General features: G+C 39.4%; 1 protein-coding gene across 2 annotated transcripts; it reads left to right on the top strand.

Annotated features, from left to right (window-relative positions):
* The first annotated feature begins 14,734 nt into the window (after positions 1–14,734).
* mmadhca (metabolism of cobalamin associated Da) lies at positions 14,735–20,296 on the top strand. 2 transcript variants are annotated; one of them, XM_026159631.1, is made up of 8 exons: positions 14,735–14,775; positions 15,264–15,306; positions 16,394–16,535; positions 16,650–16,867; positions 17,162–17,267; positions 18,804–18,925; positions 19,003–19,089; positions 19,472–20,296. In XM_026159631.1, the coding sequence occupies exons 2-8, from the start codon at positions 15,298–15,300 to the stop codon at positions 19,688–19,690; spliced, it is 903 nt and encodes a 300-aa protein (XP_026015416.1). In that variant the 5' UTR covers positions 14,735–14,775; positions 15,264–15,297; the 3' UTR covers positions 19,691–20,296. The 2 variants fall into 2 exon arrangements, with proteins under 2 accessions (XP_026015416.1, XP_026015415.1); XM_026159630.1 differs by lacking the exon at positions 14,735–14,775 and adding an exon at positions 14,782–15,041.
* Positions 20,297–20,328: the final 32 nt, after the last annotated feature.

The raw sequence follows: 20,328 nt of genomic DNA, 5'->3' as shown, positions 1-20,328 counted from the left end.
GAAGCGTGGCAGCGGGTGGATTTATATAGCATAAGTTGTTTAGGGAAAATGGCATGCACACTTTAATATGTCACAATGCTTTTAATTAACGATTCTGTAGAGCAAAGGTTAACGACACCGCGAGAATGGAACAGCGAATTGCCCAGAGGATTAATATAACTGCACATTCAAGATGGATTTGCATGAAAGCTGCTATAATCAATAATTGTGTATTAACAACAGTTCAGCAGCATGGTTTGAGAAGGAGCCAGCCATAGAACTCACCCGAAGGGACGCCAGCTTCTGTGAGACAATAGAACGAGATTAAGACCCCACAAGAGAGGTGTGTCATTATTCTAAGAGCAAAGCAAAAGTGGAAAACTGTGATTTGTTCATAATGAGAGGCTGTTGTTTGTTGAAAGAAATGTGCCATAATGAAAACTACACAAAGAGGCAGTTAAATAAAGTAAGATGTACGTTAACTAGAAACGAGAGGCGGGGAAAAGGAAAAGACTTACAGTGATTTAAATGTGAAAGTAGACATAAAAAAATCTCCAAAAAATGCTAAATAGTGTTTCTACCATTTCCTGTTTAATTTTGTAATCCTTGTTTGTCTTAAATTGTAGTTTCCACTAACTCAGCGTCTGCCTCACCGTTTCCCTCTAATTTTCTGAACCACCTGTGTTCAGTCACTCCCACTACATCCAACAGCTGTCATCCACCTTTCAGTTGTCTTTGTTCAAAGCAGTTAAGCTTTATGGCTAGAACTACTGTATGTTTCTTGCATTTCCTTCCTTATTACATTTCAGCATTTTCTCTTTTTTTTGCCTCCTGTCTGATTTGTCTACCGAACATCTTTGTATGACCTCGTCTTGCCCAGTGATAAAGATTTTGATTTGTTATCTGTCTTGCATTGTCAGTATCTTGTAAATCCATGTTTGAGGATGGCAGTACACTGTTGAACAGTAGCAGGTGATTGATTAGTAGTAGATTTTGATTGATTATCTGAGGACAGACATTAAGCAGAAAGTCTGGGAGTTCTCTCTTCTCCTATTGTCTGGATCAATTTTTATTGTAAATTTATTTATTTGTGTGAAGTAAAACACAAATTTCAGGAAGCAGATAACAATTCAGCATGTACACAGTCTCTTTGGTATTTTTTTTATTGCTTTAGAATAAATATTCATGAAATATTCATGACTTCTCTCACATAATATTATCCCTGTTGTGCCAGCACACATAATTTAGTCTTCTGTCTGTTTTTGTGCTTACCTGAGTCACAATGTAATAAGTGAAAAAACAAAAGGTTTGTTGAGTATCAAGCTACTGTTGTGTCTTTAGGGAAAGCATCCTGCTGAGATTTAAAGGATAAATTAAATATTAATCGATTTCCCTCTGGATTTTAAACCTTGGATGTGTTTCAAAAAGATTTCTGCTCATGTTCTGAAATGATTTATAAGGATTCATGTGCATTTTACTGAGGCTGCCTGAAAACAAGGACGTGCTTACCTAACTAGTAAGACTTCTAAACTTGAAATGCTTGACAACTAGTTTTAAGATCAGAAAACCTCCTCCTCTATCTCCAGCTATCTCCAGTTTTTGTACATTTTTTATGATATAGTTTTAAGATATAGTTGTCCCTCGCTATAATGTAGTTCACATTTCGCGGCCTCGCTGTTTCGCGGATTATTTTTGTGCAATTTTGTTCTTTTGTTTCTTTACATCTTCTGCATCCTGATTGGCTGTAGACCATTGTCAATCAATCTCCTCTGTGCTGTCTCTCCTGTACAGTACAGAATATGTTCAGCTTGTCAAATTTACATAAATCTTCAATCGCTAGCAGTGTGACTGTGAAGTGCTGCACGATTGTATGATTGTAATTTTTCTCCACAACAAGCACAACAATGTCGACAAAACATTTGCAACGTCAACGGCACCTGCGGTAGCACCCAAAAGGCAGAAGAAGATGCAAATTTTTCTACGAAGGTTTGAACTTTGAGGGTATTTAAGCAAGAGAGAAAAGTGTGAAAATGTTAATACCTGAGAAAAGTGTATAAAGTGTGTATTGAGGGGTTTTATAGCCTTAAAACATCTGTAATGATTGTAAAAAATGAAGTTAGGTGAAATCCGCGAAGTAACTATCGAGGGTTATTTTTAGAACGTAACTCCGGTGATAAACGCGGGACCACTGTACACATGCTGTTTGATATTAGCTTCATTTATAAAATACTTTTCAAGATTTTTTTTTTGAGAGATGGTCTGTTGACCCTCTTTCAAACCCTTTTTTCACACATTGAAACTTGTGGCAATGTTTGAACATGAATATCCTAAAAGCTATTAAACATAGAACCCTGAAATTTTAACTGGTCCTTCTTACCATCGAATTGAATCAGGACCTGCAATGTGGGACAGCTACATCAAAAAATGTATTGACTAGTTAAAATATGAAAAAATGTCCAGCATTCCTGCAAAGTCTCATATTGAGCACAATCTGATTTTAAAAAATGCATTGCAGAAGACAATTAGTGATTTCTGAATCATATATAGTTGAATTTAACAATACTGAAAAATAAAGCACATAGAAAATGCCATTTTCCTTTGACTTTCATGCTGTGTTGAGCAAATTAAATATAACTGAAAATATAATTTTGTTAAATATATCCTTAAAAGTTTATATTGGAGTGACCTAGGTCTTGAATGACAAAATGCACATATTTCTGAGTTATAATTAGAGCACCATCTACAAACTTTTGTTCTATTGGGACAGGACAATTTACTGATAGTTGTGTTTTTGTGGTAAAACTTGGCATATTTGCTCAATCCAGCATGAAAACTGAATGAAAATGGTCATGAAGATTGAATTGGCTCTGTCAGTCAAAGTGACCACAATAGATTACAATAGATCCTATTATAAAAACACACTTTTTAATCCACTACACTAAACAATGTAATCACATATACATGAGTGCCTGCTAACAATGCAGCAGTCCACATATTATAAGTATAAACATTAGTCGACTTAAAAAATCTTTGGTCTTTGTTGCTTTTGACCTTTAATATTTTGAGGTTATTCGGTCAGCGTGAGGCTACGTGTTTCTCAAAGGTGCTTTGCCTCTAGACATCATATCATGCTGATGTGTGTAATCCAAGCATGAAGAGTTAAATAAGCCCCGGGGTTCATGGTGTGTGACGATCTCACTGGAACACCTCCAGCTGTCTGCTAACATTATCTGCCCTCCTGTTTAACAGCAGTGGTCATTTTTCTGGAGGCTAATTGATGCTTTTAATTGTTTCAGTGTTACCCGGTTAGGGCGAGTTCACACGTGTGTCACAGATATGTAGCATACAGTAAGCTTAAAGACTTCATAGGCCTTGCTACTCTAAGAATTATTAACTAAAATAAGATATTAGGCTTTGCAATATGGTGTCATGTAGCTCTTTGATCGAGTGCTCATAAGCCAAATGAATGTTTCAATGTACTACAAAGCCACCAACTTGCCTTTCTGTTGATATTGTTGTCTTGCATGAAAAGTCCCTGTGGCATGACTTTATCAGACATCAGTGTTTCTCTAATACAAATGGAGGCATTCAACAGTGAGATTAGCTAATGCGCCACCTTTGGGCACTGAGTGTAAAAACTCATCTCCTTTATCAAACTGTGTTAGAGTCACAGTGTTGTCGCCTTTCTCCCAAAAATGCTACCCCCCTAGGTCTGACAAGGACAATGATCTTCTGTTGTTTTGAATGGAAACTGAAAGCACAAGTTAGCAGGGCACTATAAGCTGCAGTATTGCCAAGCCCTCTTACACACCCTTTGTGACCTACACAGTCACTGCAATGCCGTCTTGTGTCAGTCAGCCAGGAGGTGTGGAGGTTTTTCTCACAGGGCCTGGTGGATAAAGTGAAAGCAGATCATGTGAGGACGTCACATTAAAACAATGATACGTTATTGTTCCTCTATATAATGAGTAAAACTGGGAATTTGTTTATTTCTACTCATGTTTCTTTTACATGCTATTCTTCTCATGTGTAGATAGCAGATATTTCTTTGAGATGATCAGATTTGTCATTATATGGCATTATAATCAGAACGTAAGCAAGCAGAGACCCAGCCAGTTCATTAGAGCAGAGTTGTCACAACAATGTGATCTGACTATGTTACAAGTGTGGCTCTTAAGGCCTGTCCACCTGTAAAGCAATTCAGTCGTCACCCACTGCTTTGTAGTTCATCTTTGATCGGTTGAACCTTTGGTTGAACCTTTCACACCTTGTTATATCCTTTACTGATTGGTTAAAAGTTCAGTCTTTGATTCAAAATGATATGATTGTATCTGCCACTTCTTGTTGTTAAACATCCCACTGTCATGGGACCGCTGTGTGGCAGGCAGGAAGACAACCTGATGTGGGACAGAAATAAACTCAACATCACAGCTTTATTGCTGGCAACGGATGGCGTAAACAAAACAATAATGGAGCCGGGCAGGCAAAAATTGACTGGAAATGAGAAGCAGGCAGGCCAACAGAACACACAACATGAGGGTATGAGGACATGGTAAAGAACAGATGCGAGCTGGGGGTTTAAATGCACAAGAGGCAATAAGCAGACAGTGGAAACGCCTTGGGGAACACAGCTGAATAGAATCTAACGAATGAGACAGAGGAAGCAAAACTGAACATAATGCATACGCGATGAGTAACCATCAAAATAAAACAGGAATTACCTAACACAGTGAGCAGGACTAAGAACTAAAAGGGGACCATTGAGACAGGACACAGAGAAACCAGACAGATACAGGACACAACTGGGACATGATTGTAAACAACCACAGAGACATGACTAATTTCCACAGGGTATCACTGTGTGGTATCACATGAAGAGGACAAGGCACAGAGATGAGACTACGTTACAAGAACAAATCTCCCGTTTGCGGCTCACCCTATCCCAAGATTCATTGCGGGCCAAAGTATACAACCAACCTGTTTTGAAATCCAGGGAAAGGGAGGACGTGTTTGTGGGATGGGTTTGTAGGAGTAGTGCAGTAGCCTTTACCTGCACCGTCCTAGTTTCTCATGTGGTCCCTTGGAAAAATGAATTGCCCACTCTTGCTTTATACAATGTGATATACGAGTAACAACCATAAGAACAACTCCGGTGACCTGGAATTCTGTCCTTTCCTCATGGTGTAGCATAACAAACAGTTTGCAGTGTGTGGTTTCACACACTGCAGATAGCATCTGTGAAAAAGCTCTGCATAAAAAGGTAAAGGATGATAGTGAAGTCTACTTCTGTGGCTGAAAACAGCAGTTCTCTCTGTCATAGCGGTCAAATTGTGGATAATCACTTCATTAGTATTCAGGCTGTTTTCCTGCATTTAGACAGCACAAAAAGCACACACAGTTTAACATAAGCTGTTACTCACCAGGCCCTTTTAATACTCACTGAAGTGAAGTGGTCTAGTTTCATTTCCTGTAAATCAGACATGTCAGAACTCTGATATTTTTTCACACTTTCAGAGTGCTTTCCCTGTCGACACAGCACATTCTGCTGCTGTAATCTAAGCAGACAGTGCTGTGAGACAGTGGCAACATTTTACGTGCCTACAGAAATGTCACCCTGCTTCGCCTCTGGTGCCTCAAAAATGATGAGCGTCGACTCACACAAATGTTTCCAAACTGAAAATGTTTTAGTTACGCAAACACATTTTTGCAGGTTTAGCAGGAGTCACTGGATGTCAGTTAAATGTTAGCAGCTAGGGGTTTCTAATCATTTTTGCCTGATTAAAAAGGTGAAAGAAAAAAGAGGGATACTGTCATTGCCTGGCTGACCTTCAAAGTGAGCAGCACATAGCTCTTGTGACCAAACCCTCCACAATGACTTACATAATACAATTCAATACTATACCTATATACTGGATGGAAAATCAAGTCATTATGTTTTTATGAATACACTGATACACAGTTACAATTACCAGTTGTCAAGTTCTGCTGAGTTGCATGTAAATGGTATTACTGGAATTAGGTTGCTTTTGTTGTAATCATGTTGAACTGTATGTTAATTCTTGGAGGTTCTGCCCTCAATGAAGAGGTTACCTCCAGGGCTGAAAAATGAACTCAAAGCAGTGCTGGTTACTGCAGGTCCTCTATTGGCCACTTGAGGCTGGCTAAAACCAAGTCATTCCCCTCAGGCTGTGAAAAAAGGCCAACGAAACAGCATTAAAAAGCATGTTTAGGGGTTGTAGAAAAACAGTTATTGGTGTCTGTGATTAATTTCTTCTTCATGACAACTGTGCCATGTGTGCCATGCATTTTGTCTGATTTACTTGTCTCATATTTAAGTATTTTAGTCAAGATTTTAAATACACAGACTGAAAAATGTGCATTATAAAGCAGGTGGATGAAAAGATTTTCACAATTTAAGAGGTAAATGACAAAACTGAACCACAACTCTTACTTGCATTCCTTTTTTTTTTCTTTTTGCTCCACAACATTTTTTATGTGGTTAATACTGAGACTCCAAGTCTCTCTGTGCTGCCAGATTCCCTCTGAAGTATGCAGACCGTTCAAAAGGAACCTGGTGGAAAAGCTATTGAAGCGGAGGGGAAGCATTGCTTCACAATGAAAGCATGCAGGGTGGTCAGAAATAGATGTGTAATCATATTTTTTATTTATAGCTGCTACTTCAGGAGAAACTGTGTTGGGAGTATCATTCAAAACTGAATGCTAGAAGAGGCCCGTTTGAGTCTTTTACAGCACACAGTGTTGGATTTATAAGATGTAAAGATATGTAAAAAGCCATAAATGATCAGAGCGCCACACGCCTGAGTGTTCTCATATGCAAGCTATGTAGTTATCTTCCATATAATTACTACTCACCTGAATTTTAATGAACCCCTTGCTGTATAAAAAAGCTGTTTCAGCTGTGACGCTGGTGTTACTGAACAAAGCGAAACAGCCATAAGAGATGTCAAGCTGCAGAAGATTTACCTGCACATTTAGAATCCGCCTTAAATTGCCACCAGTCGCTAGTAGAACATCAGTTGGTGCTGCAGCTGCATACCCGGGGCCGTCGCTACATATACATAATCTTATGTGCGCAGTGTAACAGCACACACATACACACGCTGCTGCCTCATTAGTGACTGCAGCCCCGAGGCTCACAACTGGGAAAGGGCGTAATTGCAGAGTTCAGCAGCGCTGACAGTGCTCAGAGCGTTTTGGAACAGACTTCGACAAATGAGCATCAGGTGCAAGCACCTACAGTGATATTCTATTATTTCTGACCCTTCCTGTCACTGCTGCTACTGCCAACTTAAGCTTATAGTGAGTTACTTTAACTTTGTCGAGCACCAAGGGACCAGACAAATCGCTGGAGTTCACAGAGAGCGGATAAGTTAGACTCACTGTGTGTTAAAAACTTTGTGGAGCAGGGTTTTAAATCTTTTTTTGATAGGTTTGTGTTGGTGTGTTGCTCTGGACTGTAAGCTTCACCGTAGTCGTAGATGCTTTGTGCTATTCTAACAGCATGGATGGCAATGGCAGTCTGTGTTTCAATCCAGCATTGTATAAATGTAATGCATGTTACAGTGCATGCCACAGCAGGTATATCATTTATTATAAATCTCAGTTCTTTGATTTCCGTATTCATCATCTCCCTGAAATGTGATTATCTGTTCTGTTCTCACATATGCAGCTAGACCCTGCATTTTGTGCTCTGACATAATGACATCTCTTTAATTGTTCTTATTCTTTGCTGAGTGGTCAGAAGTCACACTTGTAGTAGGCATATCAAAAATGAAACTACTGATTGTGGAGCTGACTGCTGTTTTTGGAATCTGGTTTTCGAAGCCTTGAGTTTTTAAACACTGCCATGCTTTCTGGAACTAAAAGTGCCCATATTTGGACCACACAACAACCCAAATGATAGATAACCAGCAGAATCCTCTCGTGGGATGTTTCTGGACCATAAATCATGTCCTTTGCACTTCCCTGAGACTTTAGAGTACATATTTAAAAATTTACCGTTCCTCGGTACCTGCACCTGCTGCTTGTTTATTACAATGGATTCAGCCTACCAATTAATGAGGAAATATATACACACATATGCTAAGATCACTGTAAAATGCCCAAAAAGGCAACAACAGCACAAACATGTCAGGGCAGTCAGTTATATGTGAGTTATAAAGAAGCAAAAACTTTACTTTGAAAATGTGAAAGAAAATCAACTAAACACACAACAACTTAAATTACAGTTTATTTTACAAACCTGTTTTCTAAGGTTGCTCCTCTCCATAATGCTAACATTACTAATGATAATTTTTGCTGATATGGCTGACCCCCATCCCTCAACTAGCTATTTTGTTTAATCAACATTGGTGTAAGACTCGTAGGTAACAATGTTTTTCAACCTATTAACATTTGCCTGGTTTTTGATTCAGATTCAAAAAACTATTTATCCCACAATTCAGTTTGACAGTCCACAATAGGTAAATAAAAGTACATTCAGAAACAAATCAGCACTTTATAAAAGTCATTTAGAAGCATTCAACATACATGATTCGGCAGTTTGGGGTAGGTTTAAGGTTCATATCTATCTGGAATGCTATGCTATGCTAAATTATGCTAAACAAGCATAGTATTGCTGTGTAGGTTCTCACTCATCCATGGCATAGTAGTCTAAGGAGTGTGGAAAGAAAGTGACTGGACTTCTTTAAGTTCTTTAACTTAAAGAAGTCCAGTCGCTTTCTTTACACATTTTCTTTTTAAACTTTCTTTTTAAACGCGCATAGTAAATTATGCTAATGATGCTATGCTTGTTTAGCATGCAGCTAAATACAACCCTAACCCTGTGTTTGCCTCATTGTTGTCAAGAGGTTTAAACTCAGTAAACCCAGAAATGAATAAAGAACATTGGACATTGAACTGTTAAATATGAAGTGAACCACATACCATGCTGCTGAGAAACTGTTAGCATAGGAATTGTCTCATCTGGGTCTTTTAAATTAAGATTTTAAAAATCTGTAAATGATATTATCATTTAATTTCTCTGTAGAATTCCATTTGTTTGTGTGCTGTTATAAAAATTACCATAAATCATATCCTTTGCACTTGCTCGAGACTTTGCAGTACTTATTTTAAAATTTACCGCTCCTCCGTGCCTGCACCTGCTGCTTGTTTATTAAAATCGATTCCAAAATGCTGCGAGCAGTGTCAGTAGTGCTGAAATGCTCCATTATTTCCCCAAGTGTAAGCCTGGGGTTTACAGTCATTAATGAGGTAGCATCGCGTATGTGCGCTTATTCTGTATTCATATAATCATATGTTTCTGGAGGGGTTCATGCATTTTGCATCAGTGCCCACTGTGACCATGCTCACAAAGTTGGCGCAATCAGGGAAGACATAAAAAAAGAAAAATGAAAGTTGGTTTAGCATATTTAAATGATTAACCTCATCAAAGAAACCTGTTAATTGGACCAAAGCCCTGTAAATTTCAGACATTTCCGAGCTCTCTCCCTGGAAAGCAGCAGATAATGCCAAGAGAGACACTTAAAGTAAAGCAGTTTAAATGCCCTGAACAAAAATGCATGCACAAAATTCAGCCAGTGCTTCAGATTTGGATATTATTAAGTGAGACCTAAAGTTCGGGGCGCAACAATTGTGCATACATGTTTTTCACAGAAAGTGTAAAAGATGTCTTCCACGACAGGATTTATTGGCCTGGAAGCCAGAAGTTATACAGATAAAAGGGTACCAAGTACCAAGTTACCAGCTAATGCTAGCAATCTTGGTTAACAAGGTGCATGTATATATTGGCTAGTTAGTGCTAATTAACAGGCTAATGAAGTGCTAAAACTTCACTCACCAAAACTGAAATACAAACTTTTTGGATTAGTTAGATCAGTCTCTGCTATAAAGTCCTTTTAATGCTATAAACGTGGTCATTTTAGTAAGGGAGTCTATAGGGATAAACTGACATTTGATGCCAACCTCAAGTGGCTTAAAATCATTGTGTGAAACAGTGTACAATTCTGGGATCCATCTTTCCCCATTTGATGAGTTTGTCTACAGTGCAGATAAACAAAAAAAGCAGGAGAATGGCACTTAGCACCCTATCTGGTGCTACGTGGAAAAAATAATTCCTGAAGTCCCTCAAGTGAATTTCCATGTAAACGTTAATGCTAATGGATTTCATTATAAATCAGAGCATATTATGCCTCAGACACCTGCAATGAGCAGCTTATAATGAAGACTATTCTCTGTTTAAAGTCTTTAAGAACATTCAACTTTAACCGAATGGTTTCAGAATGAAATTTTGCTTGTTTAGAATGTGGTTAAAAAGCAACCCTAACCCTAAATAATTCATTGATGAGCTTGGTAATATGAAATATATCATAGATATGAGTGCCAAAGCCTACGTCTCCAGTTTGGTCAAAGAAAGCAGTCACTAACCTGAAGGACTGTACTGTAGCCTGGAGACAAATTGACTTTACACACTTTACACATAAGCACCAGCTTTTATATCTAGTATGAGCATGCATGGGCTGTGAGGGGTGACCAAAACCTGTAACTCTCCCATCTTTATTGGTTTGTCCTTTCCACATACCCAGGAGATGGGGAAACACACCCTTAATGGCCTTCACTTTATCATTAGTTAAGGAGTGAGTGCGGTTAACGGTGTGCTGACACAGGCAGGTAGCTCACAGTGTGCGAGATGGGAATATGGTTTTTGACAGAGGATGAAAAGGCAATAGAAAATTGCTGATTCCAGACAACATCCAGTGCAGCTTGAGAGCACAGCAACAAAAAGACCTCGACTGACTCATGACTTTGTCTGGAGCTCTTAAGGCTGTGCTGCACTTTGGAATTCCTCTCACATAGCCAGACAGTGCTGTCCAGAGAAAAGTGTTTCGCTAGATTGACAGTGGGCTATTACTTTACACTGTGTGTTAGTGAGTCCAGCACCCGGTGGAGGTTTAATACTGACCACAGCCACAGACAAACGGACTGAAAAATGCACCTTGAATTGGACTTAACTGCCTCATGTAATTGTTTCCTTGAACATTTGAGGTGATTGTGTTGAGTTGCACAAAAAGCCTGATAGAGATTGACATGAATGGTGATGGTGCTGGTGACAAAGTGGATGTTAAGAGGTTAGGTAAGTGCTTTATACAACACAGCTCATTCACACCTAAGAACAACGCCTTTCTTTCTACAACTTAGTGCTTTCTATCCAATCTTTACAACATAACCCTTATACTAAGTGTGTTTTATGAATAATAATGACATGGCTTGCATGTACCCTATGGCGTATCTAATCTATGAAGTCAGTAAACATTTTCCTGGTGAGTTTCTGGTCTTATTGGAGTCTTTCTGAATGTAACATGCTGTTCGTTTTGTAAATTATGGTCTCCTTCAGAGTCAAAAAGGACTGTGAACCAGCAGTTCCACCTTGTGATTGACAATGCGCTACTGCATAAGAGTGGAGTGTCCCTTACTCCATCCATTCATCCATTACTGCCAGTTTCAGAACGCCACGTGACACCCAGAGTGTTGAGCTTGAGGCTGCACTAACCAATGGGTGACATTCAGTCTTGGGGGTTCAATTCAATTCAATTTTATTTAAACAAAGCCAAATCACAACAAAAGTTGCCTCAAGGAGCTTTATACTGTAAGGTAGACCATACAATAATACATACAGAGAAAAACCCAACAATCATATGACCCCCTATGAGCAAGCACTTTGGTGACAGTGGGAAGGAAAAACTCCCTTTTAACAGGAAGAAACCTCCGGCAGAACCAGGCTCAGGGAGGGGCGGGGCCATCTGCTGCGACCGGTTGGGGTGAGAGAAGGAAGATAGGATAAAGACATGCTGTGGAAGAGAGACAGAGATTAATAACAAGTATGATTCGTGGCAGAGAGGTCTATGAACACATAGTGAGTGAAAAAGGACGTTGAAGAAGAATTACTCAATGCATCATGGGAATCCCCCAGCAGCCTAAAAATGATTGCTTCCAAGGCAGGGACCATGTTTGAGATCATTCATAGTGAGTTGCTGTTTTCATCTTTGGTGCATCAAGTCAAAGATAAAATTAAGTAAAAACAAGTAAACAAATAAGATGGAGTCGATCTGCTATCATTCTGTGTTTGAACAGGGTCAAATTGGCAATTACATGCAATCTGTTTGTGATCATCCAGTGATTAACTGTAATTAATCAGTGAAAATCTGTTGCCTTCAGCAAGAACTTCATAGATTTAAAACCGAAATTCCTCCATCAATATTAATGTTTAAGTCCAAAATGACACAGGTGCTCAGCAACCTTGCTTTATAGGAATACAGGAATATCACAGGAATGCAAATAGCTGGCAACCAGTTGAGTTGGGCTCTTTATTTTTGCAGATGTGCTCTTTGGTGCAAACTGTTGCAAACCAATACAAAGTCTTGCCAATCTTTCTACATTTAAAAAGCCAATGGCAGTTATTTGCAGATCTTTTCCAGTCTGTCTGAGAATGATTGCAGTCATTCTGAGTCAGACTACAAGCAGTGGGAGACAGGTTGCTTCCCACCAAGCATTGCCGCAAGCTCTGCAGTCACCTTGCCATCGAAATTGGACACCGCAACTACTTGCACTTGGTTACCGAATATGAAAAAATTCAATGCAATCGCCAGGCAACCACCAGGATTTTGTGACTGGGTCATTAAACATGGTGCTAACTGAGAGTGCTTCTGTATTACCTCTATATTAGTACAGGGATTTATGCAGATATGTGGACATAAGGTGACCTGGTTACCACTGTTATGCCTGTGTGGGTTTTGTCCAGATCATCCAGCTTCCTCCCACAGTCCAAAGACATGCAGTTAGTGGGGTTAGGTTAATTGGTGATCTTAAATTGACCATACGTCTGAATGGGAGGGGCCAAGGGGTGTCTGGCTCTGTTAGCCCTGTGACAAACTGGTGATCTGTCTTGAGTGTGCCCCCCTCTCGCCCTACGGCAAACAACACGGGTTGTTGGGGGCTAGAAGAAAATGGATGTTAAGTTGCTAACCGCTAGTTAGCTTTGAACATCGCCTGTGTAACATCACCCATGTGACCTCTAGTATCATAGGTGATGTGGCAGGCTAACATAAAAGTCATGTGACAACAGTGTAACTAAAGTACTTCCTAGAGTAGTAAACAAGTAAATTAATGCATTTTCTATTCTAAATGCAATGTGTAATTTAGTTGCTGCTGGCCAAATAAAAATCTCATACTTTAATATGCACAGGAGCCCCGTCGAGCCTAGACGCTGTAACAAATGATCCTGTGGGAGACGTACTGACAGCCACGTTCGGCATGGCTCCGCATGCCTCATCACCACTCACACACAAGTGCGTGCTGGTCCCAGGGTAAACTCCCACTGCATATCCCGTCGGCTCAGAGAAAGTGTCAATCAGCTCATCCAAGTCAGCTAAAGGGATGTGTCTACGCCAGCAAATACTGCCTGTCCTTGTCCTTCGCTACTTCTGACAGTAAATAATGCCCCTCTGGCCAAGATAGCTCTTTCATTCTGATTATTACACTTTATCATGCAAGGGAGGGGATTTTGCTGAACAAGTGAATACTGTTTCTTCACATCATCCCACCTGGGAAAGGTCCAGTACAAACATTTTTTTTCAAGGTAATTCTCAGAAATTCAGCAAGCCAAACCTTAAAAGGACTAAAGTCAAAGTGAAAATGAGTTTAAGGTGCTTCCATTGGACACCAGAGCTCTGTCTTCAGAAATAAAACCTACTGACACTCTGTCATTTGTCATCCTAATGAATGCAAATGACCACCAAAGCACAATTATCATCACACCGAGACCCATTAAAATCAACAAAAGTGAATGGTTTTATCATTTAGAAAAATGCATTTGTGAGTACAGTGGTTCCCTGCTTCATGTTTATCTCTCACGAACAGCATGTGCTGAACATAAAAGCAGCTGCAATGTGGCAGCTATCATGAATATCATGAAAACTTTTCAAGGTAACAGACAGACACATTAGTGTCACATTACAGGGCGAAGCAGATCAGTACTGCTGTTATAAATACTGCCTTGGTTCTGTTAACTGTTGATTTGCTGCCATCTTGTGCTGAGATTTAAAAAAGATCATTTGAATTTCACCATGTCGAAATGTTGTATGCTTTGCAAAATCTCCGCTCCACATCCAGGCTGATCTTGTGATTGGATCGGAGACTATGCAATTATGTGGGCTGCAAAGAAATGCCTGGATGAGATGTGGAGTGAGAGGAAATGTCTGTTAAAAAGTTTGTGTTAAGTGATGCTGATTTAAGAGTCTTTGATACAGTGCATCTAAGAATATAGAGCGGGTGAAGAAAGACGTAATAAAAAAGTGTTGTGTATTCATTGATTTTGATTTGGAATTATTCATTCTCATTCAGCACAGATACAGGTATGATTTACTCCTCTGTCTTCTTTAGTGTTTGCCCAGTTATAGACCTAAACATCAGCGTAACAAGTTAAGAAAATGCACCCAGCAAGGCCGAGCTTCTGACAAAGAAAGAAGAATAGAAACTCTGTAGAATTAAACAACAAGCATAAAGCAAATGTTCTTGTATTGACAAGAAGTAATCGTAGAAAATTTTCACTCACTAACGGAGACAACTGCAAACCGCCCACTAGATGGCGCTCAATGCACACAGAGCATACATACGTGTAGAAGAAGAGGAGGGCGTTACGGAAGTCGTGCGGGATTCATTTGTCCCTCCTGACTTTCCGTCCTTGTTTTGTAAAAGCATACAGTACGTGCAAGTCGCCAGGTACGGAACAGTGTGTACTTTTCCTGCTGTACTCCCAACAACACAATAACATTTGTTTTCTTTATTATGAACACGAAGGCGCTCGTGCTTTGCACTGTGCAGTGGTCTTTTTAAGGTCACGTGAAAACAGGAAGTGCTTTAGATGAACTCTTATTTAAAAAAAGAGAAAGTGATAAGAGTAGATATCAGCTGACCGAACGACTCTCCTTGTGATAGCTGGTGCCAAAGCTAGCTGTGTTGTTAGCTAGCTGATAGTTGAACCTAAGGTATTTTAGAGGATTATAGTCTGTGTAGATTAATGTGTGAAATAAGTGTATTGGTCACATGTGTTTCTTCATGGAGGGACACATGCAGTCATTGCATCATACAAGCTATTTTAGCTCGGCTGGTTAGCAAAGCTAACATTTGGGAGTTTTAAAGTTTTCTTTTCCGTTTTCTGTTGGGAATAACAGTTTCTATCTTCTTCTTGTTACTCTTTCATCAAACAGGTTCAAGGATAAAAGGCGAGGGAAACTAAGCACAATGTCTAATGTAAGTGACCATTTTCCTCATGCTAATGTTATGGCTCATGCTAATGTTATGGGTACTGCTATTCACTTAGGCCAGAGTAGATTTTAAAAAGAATGTCTGATTGTCCAAGAAATAACTTTAAATCATTTTAAAACGCTGCACAATGATTTTGAAATCATTGAAACCCTATATTGATATTAAATATAGGGTTTCAGTTACAGGCAGTACTAGCTGTTGGCCCATTCAGGCCAGTAACATTTTTATTCACCACTCAAGTGTAGCATTAAAGCACACTGTCTGAAACCACTCCTCGCTAATGAGTATTTTGGGGTTTTGTTTGTTTTTTTAAATTTTTTTATTGGCAGTATTTTCATATTAAAAGGTCAAAACTTCATCAAACCACATGTTCAGATTGTTTAAATGCTAAAGAGAACAATATGTTTTTATCTGTTTCCAGTCAGAATAAAAACAACATAAAAATCAAAGCTCTTTTTATGCAGACAAACGTCTTAGTTAGCTTGAAATAACATTAAAATTGTCAGATTTCAAATAAACGATGTCTCAACATAAAAGAGAAAAGATTAAGGGAACGCTAACTCATAAAAATGAGTTTGTAATAGTCGTCTAAAGAAATGACACAATCAGCTGACCTGTTTGGTGGAGGGAGGCTGTTTCACAGTTTGGCTGCCCGCCACTACCTCAAAAGCACTGGTTTTAATCTTTGGTTTTAAAATCTGAGCGAGAGACAGTTAGGAGACCTCTGTTAGAAGATTGGAGAGGTCAGCTGCAGTGATAAGGTCTTAGAAGCTATGTTATATAGGAAGTCCATGTGTTGAACTGTGTCATCCTCTCCTCTTTATGAGATCAATTCCAAAAAAAATTGAAAAGTTTTAGTCTGATCACAGGAAAGCATTAAATTCCTCAATACTCCAACGTATTAGATGCATCTGTCTCTTTATTTCCAGAGAACCAGAACTAAATGGCAGCATCCAGTTTGTCCTAAACAAAACATACAGTAAAAGTATGAAGCTGCAGACAGTCCACCGTGGGCAGGGCTGTTCCTGTTTCATGTATCTGTCTGTTAACACATGTCGTCGTCTGTCTGCAGGTGCTGTGTGGTCAAAGCAGGGCGGTCCTGTCTCGTGCTGCTGGCTGTCGAGCTTTAGCTTCTCTCAGGGCTGGAACAACCAGAACCTTCTCTGCTGCGAGCTCAGATGAGCCTTACATAGCGGTATCACATACAGACTCAGGTGAGTCGAACAGGAAAGGACGTCAGGCAGTGTTGCAATGCAGTTTTCAGTAGTAAACTGTTTAGCACCTGTGGCAGCAAACGCTGACAAATCATCTTTGTCACATCACTCCAGGCCCAAGGACTGTGTGGCCTGATGAGAACATGGGACCATTTGGACCTCAGGACCAGCGCTTCCAGTTGCCTGGTAACGCTGGGTTTGACTGCCACCTGGAGGGCATGGAGGACCAAAAGAAGGCTCCGGTTCACAAGACGGTGCCTGATGTGCTGACGGTTCCAAGCAGCACAGAGAGACACCAGTTCATACTGGCCCAGTTTGTCAACGAGTTCCATGTAAGATTTTTGAATAGTTACATTATGAGCTGTAACACAGTCAGAGCTTTTAGGACTACAGTTCAGAGCAGCAGAAAGAACAAATTAAAGTCAATGTCTTTGATTTATTTTAAATGTAAGTGAGCTGCTGTGGCTCATTGGTTTCAGGAGAAACACAGATGTCAGTAACACTTCATTGTAAGATTCCAAGTATGACAATTAACAATAAATAAATAAAAATTGAAAAAATAAGCCAGAGCTACATTTTTACCACTTTTGTCTGAGAGGGTGTGTGATTGTTTGTTTGTTTTTCAGGGAAAGCTGGGGCCTATTTCCACGAGAGTAAGCAAAGCTGAGCAGTACTTTAATCAGACAGAAACAGACTGTGCCATAAACTCCTGCCCAGAGCTGCTGAGGAAAGGTAAGAGAGATTCACCCAGCATTACCTTCGCTGACTGTGAGTGTGGGCAACACAAGCCAAAATGATATCTGGATATTTAAGAATTTACGATAACAATATTTCTGATGATATAGAAGAAAAAATACTGAATATTGTGGTCATAAATATTTTGTACTTGTAAATCAGACTGTGTAGTTGTGAACTGAGTTTTGTAACCTTGCAAACCAAAATATCTAAAAGATTGATGTTTGTGCATCTATAGATGAGAATTTGCGTCTGTGTATTTAAAAAAAAAAAAAAAAAAAAAAAGATTATACACATACAAGGGAAAAAACTACTAACTTACATTTTTCAGATTTTTTTCGTTTCCAAGGTTACAAAACTCAGTTCACAACTACAACAAACAGAATGGTTTGAGGTAGAGCTGGGCGATATGAGATTTTTTCATATCACGATATGTTTTTTTCATTTCAGGCGATAACGATATATATCACGATATCAGCCAAATAACTATATTTGTAAGATTTAAATGTGCCGTTGCTCACAAGTAAAATGTGAAATAATCAGCAGCTTGTTTTGATTTAAATATTTATTTCCCATAATAAGTTCAACAGGGTAGATGTACTTAAGGAACATGAGACTTTTTCAGATAAATAAAGGCAAATATTGCAAACTACACAAAAGGCAGCCGCTAAAGCGTTTAAGTTTCAAAATAGAACAAACGAAACAGACGACGTCAATTCCACTTAGAAACAAAATATTAATTCTAAAAATAAATCTTAGTTTGTTTTACAGAAGAACAGACAAAACTGACTAACTTTTGTCAATATCAAATAAACTGAGAACTAAAAGGAAATTCTCAATCTCTCCTTGTTGTATAGCTGAGTTTTTCAAACAGTTTTAACAGTTACTTTAGTCTGACAAAAGCCGAATGATGAATTAGCGCTTCCAGTCAGAGATTGAGCATGCACCAGTTTATTGTATTTCCAGACTTGCTTTCGGCACAATTTACAGTGCACGCTACTCTGTTTTTTGTCAGACTTGAAATAGCCGAAATACCTTCACACTACAGAACTTCTATGGCTCTTCCGTTCGACAATCTCTCCGGCATTGGAACCATCATCTGTTTTCTCTTCGGTAAATTTTTTTTCTCTTCGATTTTTCTCTAGTCAGCACACTCATTTCCTCCATTACCCGGGCGGCACGGTGGCTGGCTGCTTCCCAAACAAATACACATGTGCGGCTTGGCACTTGTGCTGTACGTAACAAGTCACGTGACGTGACGCTGCGGCTGTGATTGGTTCGGCTCTGCGCTACTTAATTCAGATTGGCTGTTCTTTTTTTTCTTTTTTTTTTAAGAGGACAAGAGCGATGAGGTCTATCACAATAGTTATACTTTTTCTATCGATAGAAAAAGTATATGTATATATATATATATGTATTTCGCAATACATATCGTTATCGTTCTATCGCCCAGCTCTAGTTTGAGGCATGTCATACAGAGATGAAAAGAGTTATAATTTGCTTTATTAACATACGTGCGCCTCTGTGTCTCAGATCTGGAGCAGTTGTTTCCTTCGGCGCCCACAGTTTCCATCACAGTGGTGACGGTCACGCAGACGAGCGGTCGGTCAGAGGACAAGGAGACAGAGCTGGATAGAGACCAGCTGCTAAGTAAAGTAAGTCCTCGTGTGTTTCCCATTACAGACTTCAGAGGTTGTAGCAGTTGGTGACTGTGACTTTGTCCTAACTGCAGTTTGTGAGCGGGGCAAAGGAGATGTGTTTCGCTCTGTGGACTGCAGGATACTGGGCGGACTTCATTGACCCAACAACGGGAGCAGCAGTGAGTAATTCTGTGTTCACTGTGCCTGTTCTTTACTGTCTCAATCTGCAATCTAAACTCACAAAGCATATACTTATTCTATGAATGAAGCTTACGTTAGTTTAATTTTCTTTGATAGAAAAAATGTTATATTGAAGTAGTTGTCTGTTGGGTGGGAAAAGCCCAAACACATTATGATGTGAAACCACACATGCTTATAAACCTTTTGGTTACATTGTTTGGAAAATCTGGAAAAATGTATTTTCCCTTGTAACATTTCTAGAGATTTTTCCCGTTAAACTTCCTGTCAACTCAAATTCTGGTAGTTCAGCTGTGAAAACTGAGGACAACAAACAGAACAATATTGTTTTAATAATGGAATTTTCCCCCCTTTCCTCAACAGTTCTTTGCGTCTCCATTGGGCGAAACCACACTGCGAACAGACAGTGAGCTGGGACATCGGGGCTTTCACATCGAGGTGTCGAGCTCCTGCACAGTCATCCGCCATATCCTCAGGGGGACTCCTTTGTTTGTGGGGACTATTTTCACCAATGCACCTGTTCAAAGTGCTGCTGTTGCTAGACTTCAAGGATTTTCAGACGCACTCAATGATGAGGAATAAACTTTTTTTTTTTTTTTTTTTTAAATAGAATAGAATCAAATTCAAACAGAAGGGTTCTGTTTATGGTTTGGAGAAGCCGCTAACGTTTCCTGTTATGGAGCTGGTTTGTATCAATGGGAAGTTGTGTAATGTTGTAACACAAAGCATCTGTGCAGACCTCTGTGTTGCTAAGGATCTAACTGACACTCTAATGCGAACGTCAGTGCTGTGTCTGACTGACAGAAGCGTTACCCTGCTCTGCATGCAGGGAGACACTCAGAGAAGAAACAATTTCACCATGTGCTTCATCTGTAGACAATGTTCATATTTTACAGTTTGAGTATTTATGAAATACTGCGACAGATGTTCTACAGCTGTTGGTGCTAACTACCAGGAAAATCTCTCCGTTTCAAACACCTTAACATGTTAGCGGCTCATATTCTTTTTACAGCAGCAAGTACAGTGTTGGTTTTCTCTGATCTGTTGCACACAGTGTAAAGAAACGATGGAGAAATAGTATAAATAGTTTCAGAAGATTTCAATTTATTATGGGAACAGCTCCCAGAATGCACACTGACCTGGATGAACATGGACACACTGCTTATTAAATTATATTTATGTACTTCAGCTTTTTTGTGACTGGCTGTGTCTTGCAAACA

The sequence above is a fragment of the Astatotilapia calliptera genome, chromosome 23 (assembly GCF_900246225.1).
Source record: "Astatotilapia calliptera chromosome 23, fAstCal1.2, whole genome shotgun sequence".
Classification (NCBI taxonomy): domain Eukaryota; kingdom Metazoa; phylum Chordata; class Actinopteri; order Cichliformes; family Cichlidae; genus Astatotilapia; species Astatotilapia calliptera.
Note: the sequence above shows the minus strand (reverse complement) of the source record. Positions and strands in the feature narration are given on the sequence as shown.

Coding starts and splice junctions, on each gene's coding strand:
- mmadhca (XM_026159631.1), top strand. Junction 18,926..19,002: donor GAGACCAGCTGCTAAGTAAA/GTAAGTCCTCGT, acceptor TCCTAACTGCAG/TTTGTGAGCGGGGCAAAGGA. Junction 19,090..19,471: donor ACCCAACAACGGGAGCAGCA/GTGAGTAATTCT, acceptor TTTCCTCAACAG/TTCTTTGCGTCTCCATTGGG.